The sequence below is a fragment of the Augochlora pura genome, chromosome 10, assembly GCF_028453695.1.
Source record: "Augochlora pura isolate Apur16 chromosome 10, APUR_v2.2.1, whole genome shotgun sequence".
Taxonomy (NCBI): Eukaryota; Metazoa; Arthropoda; class Insecta; order Hymenoptera; family Halictidae; genus Augochlora; species Augochlora pura.
The window spans coordinates 32,889,823-32,914,365 of NC_135781.1; the positions used below are offsets into that span (position 1 = coordinate 32,889,823).

Sequence of the window (24,543 nt, forward strand, 5' to 3'; positions counted from 1 at the left end):
ATGCCGCGACGATTAGCACTTATTTTACTTAATAATTTTCCTGAAAGGACCAAACAATTTTTGTATCTTTTATTATTTTTATGTGATTTCGTTTCTATACTTTGATGACAGAAGAATTTATTTTCACTTCGATGTAGAAGAAATTAACCTTTTGCACTCGAATGGCGACTCTGCGGCGCCATTAGAATTGTTTTAACGCGTTCGAAAATTATTTTTAAAAAGTATCGTCAAAGCTTCGATTCAAAAGATTGTTAAAAGTGTAATTGTTATATCAGTTACAGGACTCAATTTCATATGCATAGAATGAATATTGTTCTATGAAATTAAAATACTGTGAGTTGAAAAATTATTTTAGATTCGAGGTCGAATTGGCTTCGACTGCAAAAGGATTAATAATATTCATATTTAGTAGAGCTTGCATAAAATCTTCACCGCGAGTCCGACTCTTTATTGTATAGTGCAAGGGGTTAACTATGCCGCCGAGCGTCATCAATATTGCCACTGGTCCCCTCAGAGCCTCCGTATAATTAATACAATATAATAATAATAATAATAATATCAATTATAACGGGAGATCTTTATTTGCATAGTCGCCAATTATCAACAGCTACGAAAGCGAGCCGCGGGGTTCGAACAATCGCATCCCCCACCCCCGCGATTGTCCAGGTTCAGTTCGCAAGCCGATGCGAGGGAAATTATTGTACATCGCCGGCGATGAATTCTCGAGGGGTTAGAGAGAACCGCGATCGCTCGTTTGTCCTCGCTTTGTCGGAACGCGGGCCGGCAAACCTGTCCGTCGACGACGACGACGGGGAGGCCGCGGTTGTTTGCTTTTACGTCAACGGCACCGTGCTTACCGGTGGTTTACGGCTGTCGTTCCAAAGACACGGGAGTAACGCGGTTAATCCGCGCTCCCGGTAAGCCGTGGTTCGATGAGTTCGTAATTTGGAAGGCAGAGCGAGGGTGTACGGCCGTGCACGGTGAAGGAAAGGCCCCGGCATCCGGCATGCGACGGCCCGGCAGCCATTAGCTTTGACGCGACCGTCCGGGGACAAAGATTAGCGACGGCACCGACGACAATGGGAAGCGTGCACGGCGGAGCCTAACTCGGGGGTGGGTAGCCTGAATCATTATGAGCTTGGGCAGAGTTATGGACTAGAAGCGAAGATGAGAAGCAATGCAAAAGTCTTGAAAAAGTGGAGGATGCTTGGGATGCATCGCTTTTAGGATTCTCGTTGTATTTCACTCGTTCCCGGTGATAGCTAAGGGAGTTATACGTGAATTAGTACACTCCTGTCTATACACTAAAGAGAGGGAAGAGCTGTTTCGTCCTAGACTTGCTAGATGACTCATTAATAAGGCTAACTAGTTAGTTTTGCCTTAAATAAGGCTAAAACGACGGTTTCGGCGTATATATCGAAACTGGGACGATCTTAGGTAGCTTTCGGGAAAGAAATATATCTGTTGGCTTATGACGGAGGTAGTTGCCACATAGGGGACACATGGGACGCACCGCTCTTCCTCTCTTGTTCTATTTCTCTCAATCCCGGTGATATCTGCAGTCGATCTCAGTTACACATATGTCCACAGGTCGCATACCTGAGCCACCCTCGAGGTGGCCAGGTTTAGAATAAACAGTCGATCTCTGTCACTAGGTGTAGCTACCTTGTGATAAGTCCCACGAGGAGCAAAGGAAGAATCATCGTAGCTCCAAAGAGTATCGACTTAGCCCCCGATAAAGCGCTTTGCTCTTAGCTACCCTAGCATGTACCCTACCTGATTCAAATTGCCTAGCTCTAGTCTAACTCCTACCTACAACCAGCGCAATGAAGGGTTAAAACGGTCCGAGTCGTTAGGACGATCCGCTTCCCAGAAATTCGCCATCGCCGACAGGTTCGGACACGCGAGAATCGACGGAAGGGGTTGGAAACCCCTTGTCGCGGAACGGCGACGAGAGGAGCCGGGGTCCGCTTCGAGTCTGTCGCGGTCGACGGATCGGAGCGTTTCAGCGAGGAAGCGTATTCTCTCGAGCCAGCGACCTCGACCGCTGGGAATCGAATGGCGGTTCGACCGGAGCCGGTTCACGAGAAATTGTATTAAGTCTCCTCCTGGACAGCGGTAACCCTTGCATACCGAATGAACGCATTGTTAGCGTCGATAAGATACGCCGGTGCACGATCCTATCGTATCTTCGGGCCGAATCCCTTGGCCCGGGTCGATCCAAATTACCGTAGACGTTGCTCCTCGATCCTTTCTCTCTCTCTCTCTCGTTCTCTCTCTTGCTGTCTGTTACTCTCGCTTCGAAAAGCCGCGTTTGTAATTGGCATTGTAGGTCTCGTGTTATTTGCCTCACAGCCATTGCTCAAGGGACCGGCAATTCTCCTGGAACAACGTGAAATTAAATGCTTTTCTTTTAATGTTTCTTAGAGAGAATTAGAGGTTATGTTATCACAGAATTTTTGGGGGTGGAAAAGCTTTGGTCTGCGCGAAGGAATATTTTTAGGCGAATTTTTGTTACTTATTACTTAATGTTATTTACTACTAGTAGTACTATTATTTATTTATTATTACTGTTATAATTATTGTTATTATTATTATTATTATTGCTATTATTTATGTCACGTATTATTCGATTTTTATTCGTTTTGGATCATGTAGCCTTGATTATCGAACAGTGTAACGCTAGAAATAATTTAGGGGATGAATAAATTCTAGCTTTTGAAAGTGAACTTTTTTTATACAATTTATACAAAATTAAAATTTTGTTATACAAAGGCAAGGAGTCAAGACGTGGTCCTCGAACCCTGGCTGCGTTTGACCAGGTCTGCACCCCTCGGCGGTCATATTACTGCTTCAACGTCGCCAGTATAACCTAAACTGAGCTTCGGTCGCGTCGCCTCCTCTTTTATCGTGCAACTACAATACTTTAAAAAGAGCAACTTCTCCAAAAAAAACAACTTCAGAATTTGCTTCCAAAAAACGCCAGAATTTATCTCTCGACTTTCGGCCACCCGGAACGATCTTTTGCACTCGATCCAGCTGACCTCCCGCGCGTCTTTCAACTCTCCCGAATGTCCTGCCACTCGAACCCGTCCGGCGATCGCGCAATTTTTCAACGCGCCGTATCCTTGGGAATAATATTTCATCGACCGGAAGCGGTCGTACCGACTCGCGAGCGCGCGAGATTACTTTAAACGAATCGATCGCCCGGGAAAAGCAGTGTGCCGTGCCTGTAGCCGGTATCCGATAGCCGGTAATCGGAAGTCGGAGGCTGGGTATCCGGGCGACGAGATACCGTGAAACAAAGGAACTTTGTGTTGATTTTAGTCGACGGAAAAATCGTCTCGGTCCTGGAAAAATTTAATAATTTAACAACCCCTTGCGCAACGATTCCTTTCACGCTGCATCGATTAACCCTAATTTGTTCTGAATATTTTAATATTTTCCTTGATAGGATCAAACAATTTTTGAGGGACAATTAGGGAGACTTTACTATATTTAGAAATTTACTATATTGCAGGAAGAATTTACTATATATCGAAATTTATTATTTTTTCTATTATAATAAATCTACGAGGATGAAGTTCGTCGATTAATGGCAAATGGATTTCATCGACTGATGTATCTCGTTGTTTCTGTTCCGCAGGGGAGGACGTCCGCGGCGCCGTGTGTCCAGATGACAGCGTCACAGACGAGAACGGCGGTTGCAAATGCTCGCCGGATTGTCCGACGACGATATGTCCACCGGGTGAACATCCGGTCGAAGTCAAACCCGCTGATCGTCGAACACCTGGCAACTGTTGCGCCCAATACAAATGCGTTCCTACAGGTAAGAATCCTAATTATTTATCGCGAAAACGTTTATCGTGGAAACTAGTTTCCCAGCGAAAACACCCTTAACCCTTTCGCTGCAGCGTAGAATCAGTTAGAAGCGTCGATACAAGAAGCGCGAACTGTGACCTAAATAAACTGTGTCGTATATAATTAAATAATAAATATTTATTAAAAAAATAAAAGAAATAATTTTCGTAATTATATACAACATAATTATATTTTATTTATACAACATAATTATGTCTTTTATTTTTCGTATAGAGGGCATATATTTAAGTTTTTGGTGTATATCGATAGACTCGCGAGGATACATTTATGTACAGTGTCTTCGGCAGTGAAAGGGTTGGATACTCATCGATTACAACCGTCCGGTGCCGCGATCGCGGAGCCACCCGGTAGCTGTTGCGCTCTCTGCAACTGCAAGCCCCCGAGTAATTACGAAAAGTCGTAATCGAGCTCGCTTCTATGCGTCCAGCACAGCAGCTGGTCGATATCTCGAATTTCTGCACCGTGCGAACCCACCCTTCGTTTTCCTCCGTCTCCCTCTCTTCGTCTCTTCCTCTCTTCTCTTTTCCGTCGGCTGCGTCGCCGTTGACCGTTGTCCCTTTTCCATTCACCGTTCCACCCTTCTCCCGACTTCTTCTTCTTCAACGTTGAACACGGTATCGCCGTGTTTCCATCCCCCTGTTCCACGCGATCGCGAGGCATCCGAGAGCATCCCTCGTTCGCCGTCGCGACGCGAACGCTACGTCGAGAGCACCCTCGACCACGTCGGCGAATCAACAAGCGCACCCGTTTTTTCACAAACACGCGAAAGGAATGTTCTTACGGTCTGTTGCTCGAAAGATGGCGCCGAGGAAAGTGGAGATCCCCAACGATCCACCGTGTTAACCCCTTTGCCGTACTTTAACGAGTCAGACTCGTGATGGAGATTTATAATAATTGTCGTGAACGAATTTATTTTAACATTTTAACGACCAAATATATCGAAAATTATTATATTATCGGGAGAATTTATTCTGTATATTGAAATTTCCTATATTGTAGCGAGAATTTACTATATACCAAAATTTACTACATTGCAGGGAGAATTTCCTACATATCCAGATTGACTACATGTCACAAAAAATTCACCGTATTCCAGAATTCGTCGAGACGGCAAGAGTCGCCACCGACGCGTCCTTACGAATTCGAGTGTCGCCGCGATTGTAATCAACGATAAAGCCTCCGGCTGATCCTCGCCGTTGGCCGTGGAAAAGAAGCTTTCAAGTTTCGTGTCGGCGGCGCGGCCGGGCGCAAACTCTCGATTTACCTGTTGAATTTTAACGAGCCCATTCTTATCCCGCGAACGCGTTCACGAGAGGTTTGCGCTCGCGCGCGCGACGTCGCTCGACGCCCGATATCGCGTCCGTTCTCGAAATTTAATAACGGTCGACCCGGCCCGCCTGGGGAACAATTAGAAGCGGGCGTCGATCGCGGGACGATTGTTAAGCGGGAACCGCGTCCTACCTGTGTCCCGACAGTCCAAATCCCTCGGCGTCGACCGTAATCTACACGGAAACCCTTTAGGGGAGTGGGGCGGGGAGGATGGGAACGTGTACCGCGTACATATTTATGCGATCTCTCTCGAGCGGTCCGGGAGAATCGAGAGACTCGGTTATCGGTTGGTCGTGGATTCCACTAGTTCTGCATACACACACTGTACACACACACGCGCGTATTCCGTTTGATGTTACAGAAGCGGCGCAATGGGGCGACGCGACGACGACCAAGAAGTCGACGAGATACTGCATCTACGAGCACGAGGCGAAGAAACCGGGCGAACGGTGGCAGCAGTCGGAATGCTTGAACTGCGTCTGCGAGGAGGAGGACGTGATCGTCACCTGTCTGGAGACGATGTGCAAATCGTGCGAGAACGCGATCGCCCCGAAGCCGGGCGAGTGCTGCCCCCACTGTCCGATCCCGACGAACGCGACCCTAGCCGAGCCGAAGACCGCGTGCGAGGCGTCGATGGACGGCTGCTCGATCAACTGCGAACACGGATACGAGACCGACGAAAACAATTGTCCCGTTTGCAGCTGCGTCTCCGACAAGGTAGGTACTATAGCTCGATTCGATCGACGCCCCGGTCGTCGAACGGAATTGCCAGCCAGGATTGCGCCGTTTCAGAATAAGTCGTCGGGACGTTGTCCGATTGCGATCTCCATTCGATCCTCAAACTCCGACCATCGTGTAGCTTGAGATCCCCCCGGTTTCGATTCCAGGAGACCGACGAGGACGCGTCCACCGAACTGACGACCGTCGAGCCCGATTCCTGTCTGCCTGTGCCGTCCTGCGACGCGAACTGCGACCTCACCAGGGACGAGGAAGGCTGCCAGGTTTGCACCTGCCAGACTCCCCAGGCCTTCGACGAGCCCACGAACGAGACGGTCGTGATTGACGAGACCGGCAAGAGAATCTGCCCGGAGGTGAAGTGCGACCTGCACTGCGAGCGGGGCCTGCTCATGGACGAGAACGACTGCACGTTCTGCAAGTGCAGGGCCCCGGAGTCCGACTGTCCGCCGCTGGTCGGATGCAGGAAACGGTGCACCTACGGATACAAGACGAACAGGCGCGGCTGTTCTGTTAGTAGACGATTCTTTCACGTTACTGTACTCACCTTTTTCTTTCTTTAATATTATTGTCATTATTGCTATTATTGTATATTGTATATTTATATACTAATAATAGAAGAACTTTGCCTATTTATTTTTATGTTCTCTTTGCAGATATGTCGGTGTAAAGCTTCCTGCACCGATCGCCAGAACACTACGCATCCCGAAGGATCTACCTGGCACCCTAACGCGTGCACCTCGTGCACTTGCCAAACCGGAGGTCTGCTCAGCTGCAGAGAAACGATCTGCTCGGTCGCTTGCAGCGACCCCTTGCCACCCAAGCCCGGAACCTGCTGTCCGATTTGCCCGATCGTGGTAAGCTCGATCGCATCCTAGCTTGCCTGCCTACACACTGAATTACCTACAGCAACCCTTGTCAATATCTGGACGCTATTTAACCTCTTAAAAAAGATTCTTATTCTCCCTTTTGTCAAATCTTATAAAGAACATTTAAAGAACGCGTTCTATAGAACTCTGTAAAAATTGGAGTATTAATAATAGCCTGACTGTATCATGGCACGATTGATTTTCATTGGTTCGCTTCCACAGCCGTCGAAGGAGAACGAAGCGGCCGGTCACCACGGCTCTAGGGGTTGGGGCACCGCGCCGATCACCCTGATCGCGATACTGACGTTGCTGTGCCTGCTCCTGATCGTGCACATCGTCCGCAGCCGATTCTGCGGCCGGCTGTCGCCCTCCGAGACCACGACCTGCTCGTCCTGTCCGTCGCAGTACTACAAATACGTACCGGCGTACGACACGCCGACGCATCGACACGAGAAGATCGTACCGTTGTAGAAGACTGGAAACGTCTTCGACGAGCCAGGCAGAGACGAGCGCGAACAGGACGGAGACCAGCAGGAGCACGAGGACGTAGACGGGCGCGTCCGTCGCCGTCGCGACGGCGAGAAGGAGCGGCGAGCGACGATCGGGAACGTGGAACGGGCCGACGGGAACCGATCGCGCGGGCATCCTACCACCGGTTGCATCATCGTACCACGCGTAGCTTCAGTATTATTCGTAAGGTAGCAGACGGTGTCGCGGCTCGAATAGGGTGGGAAGGAGAAGAACGACGTCGGAACGAGGGGAGGGGCGAAGTTGCGAGGCCTCGGACCCGAAACTCGATGTCGAGAGCAGGTTATGTCGGGTTATGTGCGCGATTCGCGCGCGCATGATACGAGAGAGAGGCGAGAACTAGTCGTTGTTAGAGTTGTGCGGCGAGCGCGAACCCGGCGTTTACGCGAATCCCGTTGTAACCTGTAAATTCTAATGTAAAAGCTCTAGCGTAAAGAAAACCTACCCGCGACGATGTAAGAGTAAATGTACTAAGAATAAGCAAAACTGCTAGGCCCCCCCCAGTCACCGAGAACCGTAGACGAAAAAAGGGAGAGAGAGAGAGACAGACAGACAGACAGAGAGAGACGTGTCTCGACGGTAGTATTAGTTTCCTCGATCTCTGGACCATCGATGTTGTTTCGCGTCGCTTTCGGCCGTCGCGTGAACCGCGACCAGCGCGCAGAAGGGGCTCGAGAAGATCCCGCAGAGCGTCGTCGATCGGCGGCGTTTTGCTTGCGACGCATAGATTCGAATGTAGTTTGCGAGGCCGATCGGAGCTTCGTTCCGACTTGCGTCCCGTCGAACGATGCGATGGATAAAACGACGGACCCGTTCCTACGTTTCGCGCGCTCTCCTCGGACAGTTTTATTTAGAAGAATTTCGTACGGACGGATGATACACTTCGTGCAGCGTGATCGACGGTCGATGAGTACCGGACATGGTCGAGCCTTCGACTCGGCGTATTTTATTTATTTCTATTTATTTTTCATTTGTACTCATTTGTTCTCATTTATTTGTTTCTTAAAGTACCGCTTAAGAGAACGACGGAACGGCTTCCGTAACTAATTTCGTTACACGACCGCGCCCCCGTGTTTCGTTGTACGCGTGATACGAGAATATTTTATTTGAGTCGCGCGTTTATTATATTTCTGTTCGTTTAAATCTATCAATGTAACCCTGAGTTTCGATTGCTCGCGCGCCTATGTATGTACATATCCCGGACTCTGTCCCGAAGCAAGCTACGGTCGAGCGTACGCGCGCGTCCTCGCAATCGCATCGTCAGTCCACCGCTTCTTTAGACGCAGGATCGTGAACCGCGACGTGCCGACACTGTAATATAGCATATCGTTGAGAAAAACGGAGAACGTCTGGGAGAATATGAGCGTGTGTGGGCGTGTGTGCGCGAGCGCGTATCCGAGTACAAGAGTACCCGCGACTGCCCGAGCAGATTATTCCGCTAGGAAACCGAAACGTGAGAAAATTCGATCGCAGTCCGCGGTCCGGGTCATCGTCCAGCCCATAATTTCCCCACCTCCGACGCCACTGTTGTTCGCCACCACGAAGGGTCCTCCGAAGAGTTACCAGGGTCTTCGCAGAGCGTCCGCAATGGGAAATTATGGTCTGGCCGATTAACGCGCAAAGTTGTTTCGCGTGTCTCGACTCGCGGCGCCGTTGTCCACGTTGCTCTAATTACCCCGCGTTCACCCCTCGCAAATCGGTCGACCGGTTGCGAACGTTAACCATACATATCCACGTAGAAGGAAATCCAAATGCCCCCCCCCCCCCCCCTCCCCAGTCTAAGGGTCCCTCCTCTTCTGTATTATAACGCGTACATATATTTTTTCAATGTGACACTTTCGTCTTAACGTACGTCTTGTGTAGCCTACTGTCGACTACTCTATCGTCCAACCCCACCCCCTTTCCTCTGAAATTGTCTGAAATCGTCTGAGCGAGAAAAGAGGAAACGAGAGACGGTCTCCCCGCCCCCTGCCGTAGATCTCGCGAAACCGGGGGAACACCCGACGCGATCGTCGCGATCCCGACGGAAGAAAAAAAGAACGTTCGTTCTTGCTGTTCGTGTCCCGATCCGGCAAACGAGAGTTGTTTGAGCTCGATCGTGGAAGCGTACACTTCTGTGTGCAGCTTCGCGCAAACGATACAGTTTATTCGCTGACGACTAAACGGCGGGCAGCGTTCCCGTACGCATACCTTGGTGACAATATGTATTTTAACGACACGCGCGTTTCTCGAATTTTTTCGGTGACCGTGCACGATGTTGAAATTCCCACGGGAATGGAAAGGGTTGATATTGGTAGGCGGTGTCGAAGGGTACGGTCTCACTCGTCCCTTGTCATCCGACGGTAACGCGGAAGCGGTCGAATATTGTGGAAGGAATGGCTTTCATCGGCCAGCGTCGAGAAACAGGGTCCAGATGGACGGTATGGAGAGAACGTGGTGCGAGAACAATGATCAAAACGTAGGGCCGAGTAGCCGCGCGAACACCGAGAAACAAACAGTGTCGTGCATGCGAGTTCTTTGTACAGTTTCACCGTAACAAAAAAAATCATATCAGTGTAACCTAGACCTTATTTAATATGTGCGAATACGTATGCATACTCAAACTGTGCGTCGTGTTTAAGGATAGCTCTTGTATGTTACAGAAAACGAGACTAAATAAAATTGTTGATACGTGATGACTTCTATTCTGCCTCCTTCGGTGTTGCTTCCGGCATTTTTCTCCTCAATTGATCTTTTTCCATTTGAATTAAATAGAATATAAGTACCCAACTATATAACCATATAATTAATATAATTAATTAATACAATATAATATATAATAAAAAATAGAATAGAACTAAAGCTGTCCTTTCAGAAAAATTTGTGCAGGTGATATAGGATGAATTAAAAAAGAATGGGGAAGTTAAAAAAGCGTTTTAGGGGTACAGGTGTGTTCAGGGGAATTTTCTGCATCCATTCCTATGGATAATATAAATTAAATAGTACTATTAACTATCTACAAATTATTCTTGCCGTTTCTGCATAAGAGATCGTGCTAAAAACGGCACCAATTATCTGCTTCTGAAAATATAGAAATAGCGCCACTACGTGCAGTGGCAAAACGCTCAAACTGTTAGCCAAATTACTGACTGTAGGTATTGTTTACCATTTTAAGTGACCATCAGAATTTAACTTTGATAATAGTTTCCAGGTTTCTCATATAGATGGCGACACAAAAGTGTTCTAATATAGCTAATATAAATAATTAGCATCTCTTATTTTATCAGTATTTTTAATATCGATTAAGCTAACGAATTATGAAATTTTTCCACTTAAAAAATCACTGCAAAATTAAGTTATAAGATAAGTGTATTTCGATAAGGGTTATGTGTTGAACAGTTGGACAGCCTGAATACGTTCGACCACTTCCGACTGCTTCCGATCCCTGACGTCTCGAGGACCGTAGTCCAAAAATTCCAACGGATTCATTTTCGGTGGGAATTCGCGTGGAATTCGTTGATCGTCGAGCAGGCTTTTAACTATTGGACTCTAAATTATCAGTGGAAGTCAAGATGTTCATTAAACCTTTCAAAATTAAATCGAATAACCAATTGAAAGGTACCGAAAGGTTAGTACAACATAACGTCATCTAAACAAGTATGACAATCTACCGCATAAACGTCGCTTAAACTTTTGGAATTCGTAGAAATTAAATAAATAATGAACAATTCTCATCGACAATGATAAAAAATAGCCAATTATATGTTACATTTCGCTATGGTTTCATTTTAGGAAAAAACTGTGCCAAGATATTTTAGCGGCGTATCCAATGCTGACGGACGAAGACGTGCAAGCATTGATTCCCAAAAAAGAGGCGATCAGTCTCATGAAAATCACGACTCACAGCGGACAGTTGGCCAAATTGTACTGCGTGGCGAAAATACCGATGTTTTTCCAAGTGGACAGTATAAATCTGCCTCTGTTGCCAACCATATACAGCTTGTGGCATCATCCGAACTTGTTAACAATCTTCACGACGAGGCAACCGGTAATCTCGAAATTGGCAAGCGGTGCGGATTTAATGTTGCCTGGAGTGGTTGTCAAAGAACCGGTGACGCTGTACTCTTTTGGTAAACTGCCAAAGGGTACACCGGTTTCTGTAGATACGGACGACAACAAGGTTTGTTAATGTCAAACCTATTATTTGTTAACGGTAAACATAGGTTCCTTTATATTATTCAGGCATCTATTGCTGTTGGCATTACTGCGTTATCCAGCGAGGACATGTATATGGCTGGTGGCTATGGAAAATGCATAGAAATACTGCACGTGTTGGGAGACATGCTTTGCCAATTGGGAAAGCCACCTGCAAGACCCAACATGGGACCATCTGTAACTAACGATGTTAACGAATTAGAGAATACTGAACCAGATATTACTCAAGCCACTAAAAGCGACGACAACTCGCTTGTCGACGAAATAAACGATTTACGAGTGTCCAACGAGAATCTAGCTCACGAATCTGCAGAAGAGGTAATTTACAATGTACACGAATAAACGATCAACAGATTTTTTTAAACCAATTATCATTGTTTTAGGAAAATGCAGAGGATAACGCGGAAGAATCCGCAGAGACTGAGATCGTTGTTTCAGAGGAACCGGCGGAAACGTCCGAGGCAGCTCTAGACCCGGTACAAGAAATGGACAACTTGTTAGAATACTGCTTCTTGAAAGCTTGCAAGAGGTCCGTAAAGGCCAACGATTTGCCGATGTTAGTATCGAATTTTTTCAAAAATCATTTGATGGCGGCGTGTCCACCCGATAAAAACATAGACATTAAAAAGTCTCGATATAAAAAGCTATCGGTGTTCTTAGCGGAAATGAAAGAGAGAGGCATTATCAATACTTCTATCACGAAGGGCGTTGAGAGTCTGTTGTCGATTAAGGTAATGTCGTTGCACCTGGTGACTCGGCGGCGAGTGTTCAGGTTCACGGACACGAACGATCGGAGCGTTGATGATCGTGATGCATTGTTTTGTTGCAGTTCGATCACATACTGATAAGGAAATTGGTCATTTTAGAGGAACCCGCGCCAGTCGAGCCGGTCGTGTCGAACACAGCGGTGGTCTCGGAGTGTTACAGGGTGACCGCGCACGTCCTCCCGATACTGTCGAAATTCGGATATGAGTGAGTATACGGCGTCACGGATAGACGCTTAGGGGGACACCGTTTTTTGACCGCGATACAATAATTGCAGAGAGAATGATTTTCTGTGCAGAGCAGAAGTCTACAACCGTTACATCATATACCATTATGCTGTATTATATGATACGAATTATGTACATTTTACTCCCATACGATGATTGCAGAAAAGGGGACGTAATGAAAAGAGCTGAGATCAGAAAATGTTTCACTGAATACGTGAAAAATGAGAACCTACAAGACGGAAAGTGAGCAACGTTTTGCATCGTTATCAAACGTGTCGTTCGCTCGTTGACGCGATCGTGTAACTGGTTCTTTTCGCAGGATATTGAAATTAAACCCGCAACTCGCAGGTATCATGAGAACCAAAGTGGACCAGGTCACCGTCACGATGGAGGACGGCATAAACAAATTCATAGGCCGTATGACGCACATGCACGAAGTTATGCTAGCGGGGAACAAGCTGTTGCACACGGGCAAGCTGGAACCTATCGATATGAGAGTTACGGTTCGATCCGGCGGGAAGAAGGTGTATATCATATATCGGAGAATAATAATACATTTGACTCGATATAGGAGAATTAACGTTGCGTATGTGAATTTAGGTGACGCTAGTAAATAACTTGGAGACTTTCGGAATAAACCCGAAAGATTTTAGCAAGGAGTGCCAAAACATAGGCGCCAGCGCAACGATTACGGATGAACCGGGGAAGAAGACTCCCAGCGTTCTCGTTCAAGGAAATCAAATTCTATACGTGTACAAATTACTCACCGGTAATTACAATATACTTATAATACTTAGAAACAGTGAACATGTCCTAATGTTCGCGAAGCGAATAATCATGCCATCTTGGTCTAGTAAATATTTCTGTTCGTTCCAGAAAAATATCAAATCAAGAAGACTTACATAAGGGGACTAGAATTTGCGCCAAAAAAGCCAGGCGCGCATAAAAAGTAGATGGACAATCGCTGCCGAATATTACGGGTTTCTCAGTCACTTCGATATTTGTACAAAACGACGAAAATAAGGTTCTACATACCTGTTCAGGAGCCTCACGCTGTTACGGAGACTGTGTCTGCAAGCGCATACTGTCTTTACAATGTCTTCTTTATAAAAAGGTTTTGCATTATTCGTTCGACTTGAATTAACTAGAAATAAAATGTAAAACAGCCGACCGTGTTTCGCTATTGTCCGACTAGGCACACGGTGGCCCACGAATAAATTTGTTCTCAACGATGTAAAGTTTTGTTGTCTCTTATTCTATCTCTCCTTTTTATAGCAGAAAAGTGTCTTCGACGTAGATAGATCGCAATATGCCAAGATTTTTAATAAAAACAAGAATGCGCGCGGGTTGGACGAAACACTGAAGAGAATCAAAGTTTGTTAATATAATTTATTGTATATCGAGGTTTCAACATGGAAAAGTACAAATATTGCAATATAGGGCCCACGAGCTCTCCTCGGGTGGGAGGGAGGGAGGGAGGAGGGTACAATTTCACAGGAAGGAGAGACAACGCACGGTTAAGATACTTCGAGACTCGTTTTCTTTTCTTTTTTTCTTTTGTCGGTTGTCCGGAATTGCGTATCGAAACGGAGAAATACCAAGTGTTTTACAGATTCAATGCATTTCCTCTGCTCGTGTATCTGTGTGTGTGTGTGTGTTATTTTTTTCGTTTCGCGTGTTTGTTCCTCGTCGTTCGTTTGCCTGACAGTGTTTTTAGGGAAACGGTAGGACGAATCGAGCAAACGACTCGTCCAGATTTCTCTTTGAATAAAGGAAGGTTCCCTCCTCTCCACGGCCCCCGCATATATTTAATACTCGTTTTGTTTTTTTTTTTTTTTTCATTTTTCGCTGTTTCACCGATTCGCACGTGGGCGTCATGAGGCGACATTGTGGTACACGCGACGCGCACGTGCATGGGCGAACAGCTTGTTACTCTCTTTTTTTTTATCATCATCATTATTCATCATCATCATCATCAACATCATCTTCATCATAATCAGCATCAGCATCATTAGCATCATCATCATCATCTTCACTTTCTGTTCCTTAACTAAACCGGCGGCCCCTGCAGTCGTGATCGCTCGAGCTGATCGAGTCACCGCCCGATTCATCGATCGAAGAAACGACCGATCCGAATAAAAACAGTTCCAGCCCTTCGCTCTCGAATGGCCGAAGCTGCTCGACTCTTCGATTCCTCAAAAAACGTACATCAGATAGTTTGCTACTTACTCGTTAACACGACGTGTTTGTGGGCGGATATGATTTGACGATCCGCGGATTCGTGGACATCAACGAAGATCCACGCTTTTTAGTCTGGGTTGAGAGCAATAGGGTTGTTTCCCCTCATCGAAACGATTTCATCGTTGCACGCGCGACGTGTCCGCGAGCCCGCGAACCGTTTAATTACAATAACTTTTAGAATCTCCTCTCTGAATGATCGTCGTCTCCATTATCGATCGTTCATCGTTTCTTCTTACGACTTTATCGACGAATCGTGGCCAAAACTATTTATCGAAGCACCCTTGGTTTACCGTTTCGTTACAACCCTGTCCACCCCCGTGAAACCACTTGAAACCCCTTGCGACCCCTTCTAAACAAATAAAAAAAGAACAACTTTACCACGGTCAATAAAATCGACCTCGATCGACGAGCGTTCCACGGCTGCATCGAAGCGCCTTTTATCTCATTCTTTCTCTCTCTCTCTCTCTCTCTTACTTTCTCTCTTTCGCTCTCTTTCTCTCTCTCCCTATCGTTCTCGCGTTCTCTCTCGCTTTTCCTTTTTCTCTTGCTTTCTCTCTCTTCCGTTTACTCTCGTTCTCTCGCTATATTCTAAATCACTCCTTTATCTTCTTTTGGGAACATATTGTGCCTACCGTTGTTGCCTGTTCATCGTATCCGGTTGCAATCACTACCGTAATCATTGCCACAATCATCACCAAACATCGTCGTCGTTCTTACGCAATTTAATCGCCGAAAAAATTTCGTTATCATCGTCGTCATCATCATCATCATCATCATCATCATCATCATCATCTTATCATCATTATCATCATCATCATCATCGATTCGCGTCTATTGCTGCATTCACACTCTCCCCCTTTCTCTCTCTCTCTCATATTCGCTTCTCATTCTCTCCAATTTCTTTCTCTCGTCCTTTCATTCTCTCTCTCTCTCGCTCTCTCTTTCTCTCTCTCTCTCTTCCGTGTATCAACTTCGGAATTTTTCATAGTTATTTTTTTTTCTTTTATGCAACACATAATGCGACTAGGTAGTACAGGTTAATTAATAATTAATATCGTTAGTTATACAATAATAACGTATGACTAGACAATGCAAGATAATAATTATATCGTAAATATTAATAATCATGGATCGCAATTTATATCAACAATTGTGATGGCGCGCACGTGTTGTCGAAAAATGTTGTTCTTGTTTGTTAATGTTCTCTTTGTTTGTAGTAGTAGTAGCAGTAGCAGTAGTAGTAGTAGTAGTAGTAAGTAGTAGTAGTAGTAGTAGTAGTAATAGTAGTAAGTAGTAGTAGTTGATGTTGTTGTTGTTTGTTTCGAAATAATCGTAATGTGTGCGTCTCTGTGTGCGTGAATGGTCTCCCTCGTGTGTGTACGCGTTGTTCGTATGCGTGTCCTCCAGTGTAGTGTATGTATGATGTACCCTAGATGGACGTGTAACCGTGACTTTGCGTCGACAATGATCCTTGGCTTTTTTGTCACACGCTTCCTTATCCTTGCTTTCTCACCTCATCTTACTCTCTCTCTCTCTCTCTTTCTCTCTCTCACTATTTCTCCCTCTCTATATCTCTCTATTTTTCCCTCTTTCTGTATTTTCTCTTTCCACAAGTTCGGGGCGCGAATTGAGAATACCGTGTCAGCGTGCACTTTTTTGCGTACGCGGCGTTGATAAAGTACTGCGATGAAAACTACTCGTCTAGATTCCCGAAGTCTCGACGCGTCCCTGATTGGTTGGCCCAGGATAGCGAACGGACCCGTTCCCATCGGGAACGACAGAATCGACGAAAGAGGTCGAGGTGCGTTTACGAGGAACGTCTCGCCTGCGTGACAAGGTCCGAATACACCCCCGTCGTTGTGTCCGCGATTTTAAAAGCATTGTTACAGCGCCTCTGTTCCTCCTTGAACACGCGAGCATCTGTCGTCGACAACGCGGGCGTCTCGCGAGACCACGTGCACGCGTCTTATTCGTGCGTCCGTTTTCGTTTCGATTCAACCTCGAATTTCCCGGCAACCTATACTGTTCCCTTCTTCGCGAGACAGCTGGTCGTTGTTTAGATCGAGCAATGCGCGATCTTGATTAACAATTTCGTAACTCATCCCCCCTTGGCGCGGCCGATGCAATTCGAGGTTAACTTGCAACTGCCGAGACGTGAAATTTACGTGCCTTGGGTGAGTGTGTGTCAATGTATACGTGTGGATTTCTTCTTTCTTTCCTAATTTTTTTCTTTTCCTTTCTTTCTTTCTTTCTCGCTTCTTCGTTCTCTCTCACGCTCTCCATGTATATGTGTACGCGTGCACGCGCGTGGTTATATGCGTATGTTGTAGAGGAAGCGTTTTGCTCTGACCGAAATATTTCGAGTCGGTGAATTCCCCGATAAAACTCTTAAAAAGCACGGTTAATAGATCGATCTCTTCTCTGCGTGTGTGTTTACGTGTTTGCGTGTTTTTACGTATATCTTAATCGCTGTCGGCGCGGTGTCGCGGATGCTTGAGAAACGTTTTTTTCACACGTGACAAGCATACATACACATATGTACCGTAAATGTAATATAATGCAATACAATACAATTATAATGTAATGCAATCGAATGCAATGTAATGTAATGCAATCTAATGCAATTGAATGCAATTGAATGCAATGCAATGTAATGTAATAATGTAATATAATAATATAAATGCAATGGAATATAATAATACAATAATATAATAAGATAATATAATAAGATAATATAATAATGGTATAGTATAGATATATCTAACCTCCACATAATACTTGAATGGATCTCCCCCCCTATACAGTAGACTGCGTAAACAATACGAGAGTAAGTAATCCGTAATAATTCATGCGAATAAGTACACGATATAATATATGCGTTAAATGACGATAATTAAATTACAGATACACATACAGATAGCGTTCGAGAATTTCATCAACCCCGCGGGTTTGGTTGGCCGGCTGTTTTAATCAAGTTCGAAACGAAAAACCGATCGGCCCCGCTCCTCCTCCCCCCCTCCTCTGGACTGGAAATATCGGGAAACGGTGGATGGGGGAACAGTAGTAGGTGGCGCGGAAATGGGAGCGGAAACAGGACCGGGAATGCGAGACGTGGGAGATGGGAATGGGCTCGGAAATGGGACCGGAAGCGAGAGCCGCAACGAACAAAGTACAATACCCGCGAAACTCTAGAGAAAGAAATGTCGGTTCGAAGTCTGTTCGAGAGAGCCCTTTAGACGGTTCCGTGTTCTAACCCTCGATGAGGTCAAAGTAATCTACCGCGAGTAACGTCACGAGAACGTTCTTTGCTCTGGTTGGTGCGTCGTTGTACGGTAGGGAGGACCGGATACAGCAAATTCTCTCAAACCACACCTAACCTGTTAGCTGCGTACGACGTGCATACACGTCACAAGGAAATGGCAATTTTACATCTTATAATAAATATACTTTTCCTACAACTTATGTCAAAATGCTTGTAGTAACATATTCGTAAATTTCGCAGGTTTTAGGATGATTCTAGAACAATTACCAAGAGAACTACATTCAGTGTAAAATAACAAAATTGATCTTCTGAATATATCGACGCAGCTAAGTGGCTAAGCTTGGAAACAGAAACGAACAACTCGAAAAGAGAAAACACGATTTTTATAATCTTTGATAATCGGCGATTATAAAAAGGAACCGCGAGGCTCGAGTAATCGTATTCTCTGTTTGTAAATTGTTTCTCTTTTTGTTTTTTAGTCGAGGAGCTATTTTGGAGAATTTACTGCGCGTCCTGGACACGCGCATCTCTAACGACATTAATTATCTCGGCGATTAAACTTCTTGCTTCAAATTCGAAACACTGGATGGAAAGGAACGCTGCCCTCACTGGCGTCGCCACAAAAAGAAACCCTTCGACACCAGTGAACAGAACCTGTCTGTTTGTCGGGAGCTGTGCCTCCGGATAGATCCTCGATCGCCAGCGAGAAACGAACGTTGTGTTCGTTGTCACGTTAAGTCTCGCGCGAGATGAACGCGATGAAGGAAGTAGTTCGATCGCCTTGAAATGCCGGGTCGATGCGCGAGCCAACCCTTTTATTGTTAGGCCTGTGCTGATTGCCGGTGGTGCTCGGTGCTCCTGTGCACGGTCGACAGTGATGCGAGTCCGCGCGCGATCGGACGGCAGCGGTAACGACCTACTCGAGGTGGTTGCGAGAATCGCGGCATTTCGAGGTACCTGATTGGCATACCTCGAAGAAGGTTCGCCAAGAAGGTCACGCGTTGTTCAAAGAATTCCTGCGACTGCGTCAAGTGATTCGCGAGATGATACTAGGTTTGGCGGCAGCGCCCGAGCGTCTGAGCGAGTAATCAAACGCGGAGCAAAGTTCCGAGAGTGAGAAAAGTCTTTGCCGACCGATTTTTAAGTCGTCCGTGCACCACGTCTGTCACCTGCGACCGCGTACAGTCGCCGTCCGAATCTAACTAGTCTGCTAACCTAAAACCTTCCGTACGGAAAGTCCCAAGACCCAAGAAAGTACCAAGTCCGTCAAAAGGGACCGAAGTCTCGCGAAGTCTCTCGGGGTCTCGCGAAGTTTCTCGAAGTCTCACGAAGTCTCTCGAGGTCTCGCGAAGTCCACGCAGTCTCTCATCGTCCACCGAAACCTTATCGTTCGATGCCAAGCGACCGTACCCCTCGAATCGCTATCGCTCCCCTCCCTCTCCGAATAACTCGCCGATAATATCGGACCGCGGCCGACATTATTCGCGTGCTATCATCCGCCTGCCGGACCTCCGATCGATACGTTCGCGTCGATCGAGTCGACGGGCATCCGTGGAATCGCGGAGTCGTGGAACCGTGGAATCGTTCCTCGCTCAAATGGAAGCGTCGGACACACTCGGCCGAGAATTCCCCCTCCCCCTTTCCCCGCGGGTCAGTCAGCCTGATTAAGGATCGCAGGTGCCCCCGATCGATCGACAAGTTTTTCACAGAAAAAAAGCGACCGTCGTCGGACCCCGAAAACAAGAGACACCCGTTCCTCGACGCGTTCGTCCTCGCTCGTAGCAACCCCTCGAACGTTCCCCCTACCCGGTTTCGTCGTTCCACATCCATCGTCATTGCTCCTCGCACCGGTCCTCTACGTCGTTTCGATTAAACACCTACCCCCGTCCGTCCATTCTCTTTCCTGTCTCGACGTCGGTCGCGCATCTATCGCCTAGCGTGAACCGGTTATCCTTATAGTAACGTAATTAGCTCACCGTCACCGCGATGACGGCGTTCGGTGATCCGTTATCGTTCCTCCACACCCTTGTCACCCCTATCTTTCACTCTCTCGTTCGCTCTGAATCTTTTTTAATCATTCTCTCTCTCTCTCTCTCGCTCGCTCGCTCTGTCTCTCTTTCGCGCTCGCACAGTATCTCGCACTCTGTCCTAGCTCTCACATTTAAATAGCGCCTTTATTTATCAGTTACAGTTAAATATCGCTATCGATACCATATTAAAACCCTTCATAAAATACATTACTCTATTATAATCCGCGTTTTATTTTGTCTCGTTTCACCGTTGTGTGTGCCTTATCCGAACGTTTATCTCCGCGCTCTCTCTCCCTGTTCCCTACCGTCGCCCCCCAAACACCGTCCCTCCTCCTACCCTCCCTCAACGTCATCCGTAACATCCTATCGTCAGACTTTGCTCTCGGTTCGCGGTTATACCCACGTTGTTAGCCTAAACTCGCCGGTTCGATTAACAATTACGAGGAAATTTCGAATCGTTCTCCCTCAAAGCAACAACCAACCAACCCCCCCGCGCTCCTCCAACCCCCGCGCTCCTCGAATCCCCGTGTCACGGCCCGGATGGGGATGCGTACGCTTCCGGTCGGACGATTGTTCTCGCTTGGTTTTCGTCGGCCGGCTGCACAAGATGCGAAGGCGGATCAGCGATCTATTAGATCATCGGTCGTGGATCATTGATCTATCAAATCATCGATCCACCAGATCAGCCACACCGGACGCGTCCCTCGCTAATAGCGATCAAAGTCACGCCGATCGATCCTCTCGGAACATCCTCGATCCTTCGTCCCGCTCGCACCAGCCGGCGCTAAAACGCACCGACGATCAACCCGTTCCCTTCCCGAAGCCTGATTAAGCGGATCACGCCGGCGGAGGTCCGACCATCATCGATGCCCGCGCGGCCACGTTTCCGTCTCGAATCGTCGTTCCGAATCGGTCGATCGGAGATCGAGAGCGCGTCGAAGAGAGCACCTATCTCGCGCGCGTCGACGATACACGATTGTTCACCAGCGACTGTACTTCTTTTTCGCGCTCGATCGAGAACCGTTCCTCCATCTGCTAAATGGACTTTTCGTTCACATCGGAAAGAAATCGATCGTTCAACTCGGCGCAGGGCCAAACGAAACACCGGAAGTCCTCGAGCGGCTCGCGTCTCGTTGGATCGAGGGACATCGACGCGTGCCGAGTCCCCGCGAACGACCGTCGCGATTATGCGAGAAAACCGCTTCCGTCGGGTCCGTCGGGTCTATCGACATAACAGCTACGCGTATCACATTGTCAATTTGCACGCGCGACGATTAATTTGCACGCCGGGTCACGCGAACGCGGATGGAAGCGGGTGGCTGTCGACCAGCGAGAGAGATCTTTGGGAGGGGATGTTCTGATCGAACGAACGAAAAATGTCTGCGGGAACAGAAAAACGAGAGAACCGCGTCCCGAATAAGAAGCGAGCCGATTCGATGACCAGGATGATCATCGACGCGACCGATCCGGCGTTGGGATCGGTCGATCGATCGATCGGAGCGTCGATTCAGCGGGTGAAAGAAGAGTCACGTCACGTGTCAGATTTAAGAGCAACTGATCTATATTTCCTTAAGTTACAAAATCATTTCGGTAGCATCGTCTTACGACGATCCGAAAAAAAGGACAACGTTTTTTCTTTCTCTTTCTCTTCGTCTGTTTCGTCGAATTGTGAATGTGTTGGTGTCTCTCGTGAATTATAATCGTAACGAACCGATATATCCCATTCATACAAATTCAGTATGCCTCATTTCTCTCTCACTCTCTCTTTCTCTCTCTCTCTCTCTCTCCCTTCCTCCCAGTCTCTCCCGTCGCACCTCTCCCTTTTTTTTTTTTTGGTATCATTTTCCTCCATTTTCTTCCGTTCTCTCTTTCGTTTTTCTTTTATTATCGTTTACCTCGCGCGTGTAAGTTTCTTGATTCTTTTATTTTCATTTTCCTTTTTTTTTTTTTTTTAAATTAGTGCCCTCCGTGTTCGCTTACGTCTACGATGGTTTCCCATTAAAGCTGTAAAACGTTTCTAAAGAGAATTCGTAACAGTCGGACAGATTATATCGCACGATTCCTTGTTTGCCCCGCGCCGTCTTCTGTTCAGATCGCGCCTTCGAACGTCCCGAACCGTCGCGACGACCACGATGACGCGCTTTTCCGTCCTTTCGCGTTCGCCCTTCGAAACCCTTCGCGAACAACGCCGTCGACCGATCGCAGCCTCGTTCGCAACCTTCCCGGAGAAAGATAGAACGAAACGGCGTCGTCGAGGGCGCGTTTTCGCTTTAATCGATCTGCAATCGAATCGATCGCGAGCAATTGGATTGAATCGATCGGCGAGAAAGAAATTCGCCAATTCGTTGAACGATGGAAGAAAGGACGGAAAAAGGATCCGCGCGACTTTCCGGCAGGTTCCCCGATTACCTCAATTTCCGTTCGTCGATGGATGTCCGCGCACTCGCTGAATACTCGGAGAATTCTCGGTCCAACGCAAAGCATTAATATACATATGTATATATACACATATATACATATATATCTTTATGTACACATATATGTATATATATATGAATGCATGTAACGCTATGTATATATATACATATACAGGTATATAGATCGAAATGTCTCTGATTCCGGCCGATAATAATCTCTTCCTCCTGTTCCTCGTCTCTCTCTCTCTCTTTCTCTCTCTCTCTCTCTCTCGCACACACATATCTGTTCCCCGTTCGCGTTCAGTGTCTCGTAATCCCGTTTCGCTTTTTCGTGAACACTTATTACATATCGTACAACGTTTATAATATCGTAATGGTAAAATCGCTGGTATTATAATTAGTAATTACGGAATCACCGCGACAAACTAAGAGCGTACAGATCCGTGGTTCCTCGGTCGGGGATCTCTCTCTCTCTCTCTCTCTTTTTTTCTTTTTCTTTTTACGTTCGATCGCTCGATCGATTCGCGAGCACCCGACGCCGCCCGGCTCCGAGCGCCGCGACGAATCGAGGAGGAAAATCGTCCTCCGGCTCGGTCGGTAGAAAAATTTGTTCGCGAGAAGTGAGATCAAAGGGGGGTGTCGACGGCGAAACGTAATCGGTTCGGCTCTTGCGCGGATCGATGCGCGCGCGCGCGCGCGGTGTTAGATTTTGTGTCGCGACGATGGTCGGGACAGATCGATGAAAATCCGCGCGAGGATCCTCGGGCCTGGCGAGTCACCGCTTGGAACTTCGTTCGGCGCGATCGAGGAATTCGTTCGGTTCCGAGAGTAACCGATCGGCGATTAGATTTCGCGCGAACCCCGGGGGCGTTCGTCGCGGCGCGTCGCGACGTCGCGGCGTCGGGCGTCTCCGAGCAACCGTGTCTCCTTCTCTCCCCAGGCGGTAAAAAACGCGAGTCCCCCCTTAATAATCTTAATACTGTCCGTTGAAGAAAACTTTCACTCGATCTCCCACGTCAAGGAAATCCCACGTCCTTTCAATAGAAAAGGATAAAATGTCTTTTTTTGGCGACGGCCCGCGGGGTAAACGCGGGCAACGCGCGGTCTCCTCTACTCGAGAGTGTGTTCGCGGCGGAACGAGTCTAATATGTAATATACATTAAGTATATAGATTTATCGCGAATTTTGTACCTCGGGGGCGTCGCCGCGCGGCTTTATATGGAATGCGCGGAGTTCTCGTCGGTCCTCGTCCATCGTGCTTCGTCCATTGTACACGTTCCGAGAACAAACGGATTCCGCGACGTGGAATGTGTCGCGTTACGCGGCCGTTAGGGACTTTTAGCTCGATGGAGATCGATTGTTGGTCCCGACAGCGCGAGACCGCTTCTCTCTCCAGAAATCTGGTTTTCTCGAAGCTGCCTTTCAACCCTTTCCCCGAGTCAACCGAATAATCATCGTTCAATTTTCGCTCGTTCGACTATTCGACGATACCATAGTTCGCCGTATGGAAAAATGCTCGATGAAGATCGGTCGAGAGTAGCGCGAGCGAACGAAAAGCGAACCGCGGCGGCTGCGAGCGCGAGTGATGGACGAGAACCGGAAGTGTCGTTCCGCGCGGTAGCCCCCGTTGCCCGGATGGAATGTGTCTTCGATATAAAGAGATCATCGAGATTCGGCGAGCGATCCTCGCCGAGAGTTTTTTGTCTCCGCGTCGATCGACGCGGCCGTAACACGCTTGCGATCGACCGTGAAGCGATCGGATCCCGATCGTTCGATCGCTGGTTCCCCGAAAAAGCTCGTTTACTGGCCATGTCCCAAAAAAAATGGCGTCCGATCGGACGATCGAGGGTGTGCGCGGCTCGATCTCGCGATCCGCCTTCGAGTATTCTCTTCTCCGCTGCTGCTGCTGCTTACAAACCACACCCGAAAAATCCTCGCCGTCGCCCTCCACCCATTCGCCTCTATTCGTTTTTTTTAAATAATTTATATATCGCGCGTATCGGCGTGAGCAAATTGATTTACCGGCAGTCTTTCCGTCTCTGGATTTTTTCGCGTCGACTCGAG

General features: G+C 47.3%; 2 protein-coding genes across 5 annotated transcripts in view; both read left to right on the forward strand.

Moving 5' to 3' along the window:
- Window positions 1-10,018, forward strand: part of Cmpy (crimpy) — a 125,251-nt gene extending 115,233 nt beyond the window's left edge. For both annotated transcript variants that reach the window (XM_078191985.1, XM_078191986.1), the window contains 5 exons: window positions 3,647-3,829; window positions 5,573-5,928; window positions 6,099-6,458; window positions 6,603-6,803; window positions 7,038-10,018. In XM_078191985.1, the coding sequence (XP_078048111.1) occupies window positions 3,647-3,829; window positions 5,573-5,928; window positions 6,099-6,458; window positions 6,603-6,803; window positions 7,038-7,286 (1,349 nt within the window). In that variant the 3' untranslated portion in view covers window positions 7,287-10,018. The remainder of the gene's footprint in view (window positions 1-3,646; window positions 3,830-5,572; window positions 5,929-6,098; window positions 6,459-6,602; window positions 6,804-7,037) is intronic.
- A 737-nt stretch (window positions 10,019-10,755) lies between these two features.
- On the forward strand, window positions 10,756-13,761 carry Eif2d (eukaryotic translation initiation factor 2D). 3 transcript variants are annotated; one of them, XM_078191570.1, is made up of 9 exons: window positions 10,756-10,950; window positions 11,115-11,502; window positions 11,565-11,855; window positions 11,921-12,268; window positions 12,367-12,509; window positions 12,692-12,772; window positions 12,849-13,053; window positions 13,130-13,298; window positions 13,384-13,761. In XM_078191570.1, the coding sequence occupies exons 1-9, from the start codon at window positions 10,895-10,897 to the stop codon at window positions 13,473-13,475; spliced, it is 1,773 nt and encodes a 590-aa protein (XP_078047696.1). In that variant the 5' UTR covers window positions 10,756-10,894; the 3' UTR covers window positions 13,476-13,761. The 3 variants fall into 3 exon arrangements, with proteins under 3 accessions (XP_078047696.1, XP_078047697.1, XP_078047698.1); XM_078191571.1 differs by having other exon boundaries at window positions 13,406-13,761; XM_078191572.1 differs by lacking the exon at window positions 13,384-13,761 and having other exon boundaries at window positions 12,878-13,053.
- The last annotated feature ends 10,782 nt before the right edge of the window (window positions 13,762-24,543 follow it).

Excerpts from the sequence above, each read along its gene's own strand:
- Eif2d (XM_078191570.1), top strand. The coding sequence starts at position 10,895 with ATGTTCATTAAACCTTTCAAAATTAAATCGAATAACCAATTGAAAGGT. Across the intron at positions 11,503-11,564 it reads TAGATACGGACGACAACAAG|GCATCTATTGCTGTTGGCAT; the intron begins GTTTGTTAATGT and ends TATATTATTCAG. Across the intron at positions 12,510-12,691 it reads CTGTCGAAATTCGGATATGA|AAAAGGGGACGTAATGAAAA; the intron begins GTGAGTATACGG and ends CGATGATTGCAG.